Consider the following 10,624-nt stretch of genomic DNA (forward strand, 5'->3'; position numbering starts at 1 on the left):
GATGCATTAAATAGGTTTTTTCAGGATGGGTATGAAAGTATCGTTGGAGAAACTAGAAATGGGTTCAGTAGGACAGTTACAGGCTTAAACAATCAATCTCCTAAGAATCCCAGTTTTAGGTCTTTTGGGAAGCACATAGATGGTGATGTTCAAATTATGAGCTCTGCTGGGAGATCCCAATAATTTAATGATGCCGAAATGATTATTTTCTGGTTATTTTTTGGTATTGTTAGTTCGTCGGTTTTTTTACTTTTTGTAAAAGTTGAAACTCCCCAACCGAAACATAGCATTGAGCATCGTAGGCGACTACAGCTACATCTTCGTTCGCGTATTTAATGATTGTGTGGGTTTTCAGATGGCGGGAGTTCGCCTGCTCATTGGTAGTCAAGTTATGTCTATTTCATTACGCACAAATGACTATGACTCATTAGGTTTCTTTTTTCCTTAAACCATTTACTTACATAAAGTTCACTGATTTCCATGAAAACACTAGTCTATTTCATTTATACCAATGGTGTGTTGACGTACATGCCTTATACATTTTTCGTCTATAGGTTTAACTTACTTTTTAAGGTGACCTTAGATGAACTTTTTGAACTGATTTTATAGGTATGTTTTATTGAATGTGTAATATTTTTCCACAGTGGCTAGTTTCCATGCGGGCTGGGATTGACGGCTAGATTCCTAGATTCACTTTAGTATTTTTTAAGAGTGGGGAGGGGGTTGTGATCATGCCAAAGTATTTTAACCCCCTGCATATTATGCGCCTCTCCCAAGTCGGGAATTTCTGGCCTCTGTACATATGTACACATGTATATGTATGTCTTGATTCGGTTAGTTTCACTTTCAGTTTACTTCATGTTGCTGGAGTAAGTACAGGCAAGTATTTCACTGTACCTGTGTATAATGTTGTTTTTGGGACAGCTGCAGCCTGTGGTGTGAGCATTTCTTGGTCGTTTATTGAAGACTCATGGGTGACCATGAAACTACAGGTCACTGAGCTCGGATTAAATTCAATTAAGCCTTGGTATCAACTTTTTTTGAGATGTAAAATTATATAGATTATATAGATAATTTACCTTCTTCGCAAACTATTTTAAACTGGTCTGAGGTTTCAGATAAAATATTGTAAAAAGAATACTTATCTGACATTCTTTCATATTTCCAAAAGAATATTTTGGCCACCAATTCTGTTATTCTTGCTACTTATACTTTTTAGAAAACAAAAATGAATGATATTTTTCCGAATATTATTTCATTTCAAATCTAGTTAACAATAAATCAAAAGTTAATTTTGTTCATCATACGAAACATTTTTTTTTCATTAAAATGATATTTTGACTAACAAGGCGCTCAGTGTAATAGATCTATGATTTATTGATTGGTTATTGTTTAACGTCCTATTGTAGACTGGGGTAACATCCCCCCCCCCTTTTTCAAGTCCAAAGTACACTCCATGTTTTGGGTGAAGTCCCAAGTACAATTTTACTTCCTGGTAAAGTCAAAATTCCATGAAATTCGAAGTACAAAGTACGACTGTTTTGAAATGTTAAGTCCATGGACTTGTGCGCCTAAGTCTAAAGTACGCTCTGAAAATGATCAAAATCCGATATCGAAAAAGTGGGGTGATAACCTCGCAGATAATTCACACATTTTAGGGCAAGAACGATTGACCAATCAAACACATCCTATTTTTCAGGCCGATCCGGATTTTTATTGTGCTAGCTAACAGAATCGATAGCCCTCGGGTCGGCGTGCCACCACATTCAGACACATTATTCTTACTCCGAGCCAACCAGTCGTCACTCTATCTCATTAAATACCCCGCGATTCGCGGAGATTAACAACTTTTAAGTCTTTGGTGTGACTCGACCGGATTACTTGCATTTGACGCGAGCACGCTACCCTAGGACCATCGAGGAGGTATTAGGTTTCTGATCAAGTAGTAGCTACCTTACAACATGCACACACGAACTAACAGATAAGGAGCATGTCTTATGATTCTTGCATCATTTGACTGCATCAGTTAGGTTAGGAATGGGTAATATACAACGAAAAAAGACCAAAATGTTTATATTTAATAATATTATGCAATAAACAAATAAGCACTGATTGAGCAATTATAATTTTATAAAAAAGAAACAATAGAAATCTCTAAGTTACAAAACTCGGAAGACGTAAACTATACCCTGTTTATCAAAGTAATGTTGGTACGATTCTTCTCTTAACTTCTCCCATCGTTTCTCGGTCTCTAACCGTCTCATCATTGATTTAACAGAATCAGAATATCCCGGGGCTTCCCATTCGTCCCTCATAGCTATAACAATTTGACCCCCTACGGAAAAGAGATGACAAGAGGTCAAAATATACACTGTTAATGTCACATCCTATACATTTACGTACATGTATGTATGATTCAGGAAGTGGAATTCTAGTGGATCTGTAAGATGTTCCAAGTGATATAGGCAGTATGTCTGAATAGCTTTATTTGAAATGTTAATCAATGGTAATTGTTCTAAAGCGTTACCTTCTCACAAGTCGCTTTTTCGCTATGTATGATAAACAATATAACTACAAGATATAATCAACACTCTACATACAGTAATGATTTGATTGTCATTTAGCGTAAAACTTCGTAGTATCATTTCAAAGATAAAAGATATGACAAAAAGCAAGGCTATATGAAAAGCAAGCACACATGTAAAGCAATGACACATGGAAGGCAGTGACACATGAAACACAATGACACGTAAAAAGGATGACATATGAAAATGGGAGACACATGAAAGGCAAGGACATGTAAAAGGCAACGACACATGGAAGGCCATGACACATGAAAGGGAAGGACACCTGAAAGGCAATGACAAATGAACCACAAGGACACATGGGAGGCAGGGATCATGGAAGACCATGCCACATAAACAAAGGGATGTAAAAGGCAAGGAAGGACACATGGAAGGTAAGGACTAATGGGAGGCAAGGACACATGAAAGGCAAATATGTGTGAAAGGTTATTTCATTTTAATTCTCAAAATGTCCGAAAACAAGACGACTTCGATACAAGATAATTGTACTCACCTTTTTTAGTTAAACGTATAAAATCGTGCAGAGCGTCTGCTGGTATATGTCCAGGACAGAATGACCCTGAACAAATCAGACAATCGTAGTAACCTACAGAGTGAGAAAAAACATTTCACAGATACTGTCAATATATTTTGACTACCGATATTTTCAGTCATAGAATATGAGAAAACACTAGCTGTCAGAACTAAACTCAAGAGTTATGGTAATCCCATAAGGTGTTCTTATTTATAACAGATAGGAATTCTGATTTTGGGATTGGATCTGAACTGAAACATTCGGATTTTGCAAATATAACTTTTAACCAGATGTCTTCTTTTCTATTTTCATTATTTTCAAACATCCATCTCAAACATTTTGCATCAATATTTAAGAACTATAAGCTGGAATATTGATTTTTCTTTACATGTATTTATACTTGTCATGTAAACACCGAAATATGTTTTCCTCTTATATTGATCAGAACATTAACGGACTGGACCATTTCCCCAATAGTCTGACCTAGAGAAGGCTGTAATCCTTTAAGAAAAGATTTCTAAAAGTACCATTTGAATCTTGCAATGTGTCTTTTATTAGAAAGTCACAAATATATTTTCTGTAGAGGTTTTTCATCTTAGCTTTGTCCAGCATTCCCTGAGACGGATCCAGAGCATCGATCTGTTTGAAGCCCAACTGGCGAAGCTATCAAAAAGACACAAAATTTGTTTGAATACGAGAAATGATCTGATATTAAGCATATATTGAAAGTAGATTCAGAAAAACGGTACAACGTACACGTATGTCAGCTACTTTCAACAACTATTGCTAAATACGAGGATCAAGTGGACAATCTCACTGTCATGGCGTGTAGAGGTGCACATCTAGTGGACATGGAAGAAAAAATTAAAAGAGGACAGTTTAATTTAGAACAATTTTCTCACATTATTTTACATGTAGGCATTAATGATATTAACACAAGTAAGATACACAAGATTATGTCAAATTTTAGATTTTTGTTGAAAGTTTGTTTACAACATTTTGATGGATCTAAAATTCTATTTTCTTCTATTTTACCACGACCCGTCGATTTTGATAAAACCAAGGCAATTTGTTCTGAAATAAACAGAAAATTAAGTGAACTTTGTCTTAGAAACAATGCAGGATTTGTTAAATCTAATAAAAGATTTTTAGTAAAGGGTCAATATGTAGGACAACTTTTCTCATATCCTGAGCTATGAAGGTACCACGCAATTAAGATGGTGTATTATCAATACAATTCGTCATCTACAAAATAAATAAATTTCTTGTGTTAAACAGAAAGCAAATATATATTAACAGGCGCGTAGCTGCCGTTAGGCAAAAAAGCTTTTGCCTGCACTTAATTTTGCCAATTTTTTTTGGATAAAATACATCCAGGAGAGGCATAAATGCTCTAAAACGCTATCTCCGCGGAGCTTTGGGGGGGGGGGGGGGCTTTGGCCCTGGACCCCCTACCAGGGCTCCGCCCTAGACCCCCTGTCGTATTTTTGCCTACACTTCAATTTGGCCTCAGCTACGCGCCTGATTAAGGACTTGTGATTTTATATAGTTATCTATATAGTGTTATTTGATGATAATTATTTTTATGATGTATTATATTTTTCTTATATTTTTGTAACATTTATATATCTACAAAATTCTGCTTTACATTTTAGGCCAATTTCTACAAAGGAGAACTTCATCCTTTGGAAGTTTACTCTGTACGAAAGTAGAGCATTTCGTGGTGTCCGAGCTTGACAAGAGAGCAGACCATCTCTTTCAGCTGTTAGGGACGTAGAGTTTTTACATGGGAGAACATCATCTCTTGGAAGCTTATTCTACATCAGGGAGTAGAGCATCTCATGTAGATTTTTTTACATAGTTTTTTTTGTGATATAATAATACATGTTATTGCTTTATTGTAGTGTTTGGCGGGCTTGTTTGGCCGATTTATGTTTTTGTGGCCTTATTCTGTTTCATTTGATTTCGAGAGAAAGTGAGTGTGATAGAATTAATATTTTCATTATATTATGTTATTATCAAGCAGGAACAAATTTCCTGCTGTTTTTTGTTTTTTTTTGGCAAATTAAATATATTATTTATTTTTAGCATTTGTTTGTCTATTTATACCAGAGTAATTCAGGAAGTAAGGGGAGTAAGAAGTGTTGTGGTAGGACCCTCTTTGACAGTTGTGAGTATAGATGTTAAGTTTTGAAAGAGGTTTGGTGGTACATTTCGCAGATCCAGCTACATGTATAAAACGTTGTGTGTATGGATTCGTGTGGAGTTTAGGAATCCAGTACACAGACGGTAAATCACAATCATCGTCTTTGGTAGGGAGACAAAGACAGGATAGCACAGAATTATGGTTATCCACTATCTCTTCTTTGAAAAGTGTAGTGGCAGTAACGATCTTACCTCTGCTGTTATTTTCTACGTCTGCCTCTGATAATAAACATTGAATGGGGCGAATCCGTATAAGTTATCAGGAAAAGTAGGGTTGATGCCAAGTATATGCGAATGTCTTGTAAGAAAATGTCATATTCAAACTTTTGTAGTATTCTTTTAAATATCATTTCAACTCAGCTGTAACATCTAACTTTGTCCAACATTTTACCTCTATGTACAATGATCATATATTATTTGGGTAACTAGCTGAATCATTTTAAAGCCACCAATCCGTTAATTGCAATTTAGTTTCATCCTAATACAGGACAGCTAGAAATGCAAGTGCGACCAAGGGGAAGTTATCTGGATTAACTAAGTAAAACGCTGATTCGCAACCAAGCCAATATTTTCAAGTGTGGACCTGGGTACTTACTCGTTCAGTAGCTAAACCAGTGCCGGCCCCTACATCTAAAATTTCCACCGTGGCTCTTTCAGGGGCTGGGTATAACGACGCGGTTGTATCTGCAGCAACTGTTGGCGCCTTTAATGTTTCTACGATCTCCTGTCGTAAAAATGTTTTATATTTCTTAATACAAAAAAAAGTATCATGTCATTTACATGTATAATGTAGAAGTAAACTTTTAACTTAAAGCTAAATCAGAAAGAAACAAATACACAGTTATATTTTGATTTAAATCAAATTACCATTTATCAAAAGCGAATTTCGGAACAACTTAAAAAATTACATACTGTAAATATGTGTATGTTCTTTTGAAACAAATGTAAACACTACGAAGATATAAATCTTCTATGAATGAATCAATAACTTTGATAATCATGTTTGTTCTTTCCTCTTCGCACTATATTTATACATTGTAAATGTATATATATATATATATTAATTAGACATTGTGCATAACAGAACTAATACCCCGGCAGCCTGTTGTACATTTGGAGACCAATGTGAACATATGATTTATATGGAAACATTTTTTATGGTGGACAGACCAAGGACTTTTGTGAACAACACAATCACTAGATATGACTAATTCTTGACAATAGGCACATCTCCATAATGTAATCTAACACTCCATTGGGTTTCATAACAATCCTGCAAGTCGTTAAGGAGTTATGGACAACGCATCAGACCAAGTTTTGCTGAAAAAATGCATAAGTCCCAACAGTCATCATTTTCATTTTTTTTGGTCTCAACACAAATTCCTAACAATACGCATACAAATGTATGTCCATATTTAAGCGGCCAATTCGTTTCATAACAATCCCGCAAGTCGTTAAGAGGAGTTGCGGACAACACATGATACCAAGTTTTGCCGAAAAACGCGTAAGCTCTAACGGTCATTTTTTTACAATATTTCTGCCCGAACTCCTGACAGTATGCACATCTCCATGTGGTCAAATTACATCCCATAAAATTTCATTCCAATGCTGCAACAGCTGCTTAAAAAACTTCGTTTGGGGTATAATTACATTTGTTCCAGTACTTGGTCTCGCTCAATACAGAAATAACTTACAATCATCATATATGGATCAAATTAAAATTGTTATATCACCAACCCGCAGTCCAGTGTATGCCGGGCCCAATACTGTAAATAATTAGACCTACTGCGTCGTGTCATCCATTCTCTATCCCGCAATCGGACCTACCTTGTATCATCCACACAGTTCAGCAACAATGGCCTGTTGATCGCTGCCTGATTTCATTTGACTTACCTTGTCATATCGTCCATCTTCGGCCCAGCGATCGTAGTAGGATGCCACCTGATCTTCGGTAAGGTTGCCATTAAACAAGTCGGTTTCATGTTTTTTATAGTCTGAAATTACGTTTGAAGGGAGATAATTCGATATAAAACTGACCTTAGAAGTACATTTTTTTTAAATTTGCGTTTAAAACTTAAAGCTTATTTATTCTCTTATTTAGGGTCGTTAATCATCATATTGTGTCATACGTTCAATTTTCAAATGCATCTGTCCAAGGGTAAGAATTTCTGATGTTTCAGGATTATATGTAGATGCCCTTTTATTGTGTGATATACCCACAGTTGAATACGTTCACACACCTTCATGTTAATGTAGGTACAAATGTATAAAAAATCAACTCTTGCTTTCCGACGAAAGAGTGTTTAAAACACGCCCAGTATTTTAATGTAGTCTAAAAGTTTATACTGAGAATATCATTAATAACAATCTGTTTGCAGTTACTGTTTAAAAAAATAAAGCATTTAATGGGACATTAAAAAATAAGCCCGCCACGTTGCAGACATTTCTTTTTTTTTTTGGGGGGGGGGAGTAAACAACTTAAAATGGCCATAACATTGTGTAAATAACCCGATTAAACTGAAATTCGAATTTGACCTGTGTTGTACATGTATGATACTCAATAACTGTACAAAGTTTGAAAAAAGATCCTTCCATCTTTAATATCTCTGGATACTGTCGGGGACGGTCACGCAACTTTTCTGAGGGTATTACACTTCATGTGGCGGGGGTATCTGTGGAAATCCTCTTTAAGTAATGGAGTATCCTGTGCTTGTTGACAACAAATCACCGTGTACGAATTGTTTGAAATTTAGGATTAATTAGATTCGGCCTAGTATCATTAGAACAGCTATGTATATAATGTCATAAAAGGATCTCGGGGTATATTACTAATTGTTGACATTGATGAAGGTCAACATTGGTTTATGGGGTTATATTATGCCTGTGATAGCTCGGAAACCTATCCTCGGTATCTCGTATGGGAAAATTGGTAGCTACATTACCACAAAATGTAATAAGTTGACCAATAAACATCATTGTATGTTGCATGATGTTAATGCAGAGTAATGCGATTTACAGTCAAAATTTGCCGTTTTCTTTAAAGGAAATTTTACGGATACGAAACATCCGTCTTGTAGGTTAGCTATCTCTTTGATAATTTTTGTGAATATAGATATACTTTCATTGCGTGCGATGAAGCATTACAACCATTGCATTGCATAATAACCTATAAAACTCACCTGAATCCATTGTCTTTCAATAAATAATAAATCTGGGCTGAATAATTTCGATCGTGAATATTGATGCACACGTAGTCACAACCGTCTTTTAACAGGAACACACTGTGGTCATGGGTCGTTAGTTCCCGTTTTAATTCACACTATATTTCATTCGTACATGTTTAATAACTTGAGACACAAATATATACATGCATGGATACACACCGTCGACAGGCTGGAAACGTTTCCCCTAAGTTTTCTTTTAACTTTGTTATATCCCTTTTTCCATTTTTCGCCAAGGTTTAAATAAATACAAACTATCAGATATTTGATCTAACATTGGAATGACTATTTAATTGATCTTTGAACTTTAAATCCTAACCGCATTCACTGTCCATAAAGAAGGTTATTGAAGCTTTTTAGTTTCATTATTTCAATTCGATATTGTTGTTAATGATTGATTATTGTGATTTAACGCTCGAGCAGCAATATTTCAGCTATATTCAGGCGATGGATATGAAATGGGATGATAAAATGAATTAGAAATGATGATGATGAAATGAATCAAAGTGCTGAGGCATTAAGTCAAGGAAGATCTCATAAATATTCATGTAACCAAATTGCAAGCTAAATAAACCGATCAAAAACCTAGTCATTTTAAAGAGAACCGTTTTAATGAATGCATATCAATACTGCTTGTTTATTAATGTATTTATGGATCTTCTTTTCTCTTATTGTTTTTGGTATTTCTGGCTGTGTATATTTATGTCCTCAAATTTCTTGGACACAGCATTTCTTACAAAATATGAACTCCACTGTGAATCATTGACTATCAATATTGATGGATTTTCAACGTAAGAATAAATCCACACTTTGAAATTTCGGGATGGCGATGCATGAAGTAGAAATGAATCCTGTGGACTAGGGGAACTAGGTTAAGCAAGGACCTAATCTAAAGGGAGAAATGAGCAAAAAAACCTCTCCTTGTTTGAGCTCTCTTTGGCAGCGATTTGTAATAGATTAAATGAACAAATATGTCAATATTGTTAGGTTTCAAACAGAATTTACTAAAACTTGTCCTTGTCATTGGCCCTGAGTTGAAAATGTCAAAACTATAGACTTTTTTACAATAAATAATTACCTTTCTCTAGGGATTTTTCAATCCAAACAAGGATACAAACTCTTGATATCAAAACTACTATGCAGTTTAAAGATCTTTAAACTAAAAAAAACTTTGCACCTCATATATTTTAGCAATTTAAGATTCCAATCAAGATGGAAAGTCAAGGATAAAGAGATGTAGTGAATACAGGAAATATTATGTCTTTCTTTATAACAAATGAACTTTGAATATAAATCCATCTTTTCTACTTTCCAAAACATACCATACCCATGAGTACCACTTTGTATGATGAATCATTATTGCGCTTAAGCAGAGTGTTTTACACCTGTCTGTCTTCAATAATGCATGTGAATTTCTTTCATTTTTTTCTGCATGATTGTTTCACCAATATGTATTACATTTAAATACAAGTAATTCTTATATTTTGCGAAGAAATAAGTGCTACGAAATCAGCCTTCATATTTGTAGTTTTTATTAAGAGATGTTAACATGGACCGGCATTTGAGAATCATGAACTTAGTTTCATGCCTAAATAGTGTCCCAGCACAAAAATATAGTCCATTTTGCTTTTGCTTTCTTCTCGCTACCTCTAGTGAAACTTTAAAATGGGTTACCACTGAAAAGAAATCAAGGAAAAAATGATAACAGTGCCTTTTGATAATTGCAATATATTACAATATGTAAATGCACAAAAAATATACATGTATTTTAACACATCATATGGAAGTACAGAAACCTTCTCTTGATCAGCGCATGCGTCACCAGATATGGTTAGATAAAACTAGTCTCTGCTTATTTTGGGTTTATACTGGAAATTCACATATTATTTGCCAAACTGATGAAAGATTAACTTCCTAAAATGTGCAAGCACTAGTGTGTGAACTTTTGTAGATGCATTTAAATCTTAAATTACTATATTGACGTAAAGTTTCACAAATGTAAACAATGGGTGATAACAATATGGACGCCGCCATGGACAATTACTATAGCCAAAGTGATGACCCTGGTCCATCCCTCACCCAGTCCAATTCATCTACAA

General features: G+C 34.9%; 1 protein-coding gene and 1 long non-coding RNA gene across 2 annotated transcripts; one reads left to right on the plus strand and one right to left on the minus strand.

Moving 5' to 3' along the window:
- Window positions 1-2,064: 2,064 nt before the first annotated feature.
- On the minus strand, window positions 2,065-8,707 carry LOC148603813 (methyltransferase-like protein 27). The gene is made up of 6 exons (XM_088552072.1): window positions 8,484-8,707; window positions 7,198-7,298; window positions 5,900-6,028; window positions 3,627-3,762; window positions 3,079-3,171; window positions 2,065-2,335 (listed from the first exon to the last, which is right to left on the minus strand). The coding sequence occupies exons 1-6, from the start codon at window positions 8,491-8,493 to the stop codon at window positions 2,160-2,162; spliced, it is 645 nt and encodes a 214-aa protein (XP_088408198.1). The 5' UTR covers window positions 8,494-8,707; the 3' UTR covers window positions 2,065-2,159.
- On the plus strand, window positions 2,409-5,424 carry LOC148603814 (uncharacterized). The gene is made up of 2 exons (XR_015916429.1): window positions 2,409-2,959; window positions 4,755-5,424. It is a non-coding gene; the product is annotated as an uncharacterized LOC148603814 (long non-coding RNA).
- Window positions 8,708-10,624: the final 1,917 nt, after the last annotated feature.

The sequence above is a fragment of the Perna viridis genome, chromosome 11 (assembly GCF_037379345.1).
Source record: "Perna viridis isolate PV_CMFRI_1.1 ecotype Kerala chromosome 11, ASM3737934v1, whole genome shotgun sequence".
NCBI lineage: Eukaryota > Metazoa > Mollusca > Bivalvia > Mytilida > Mytilidae > Perna > Perna viridis.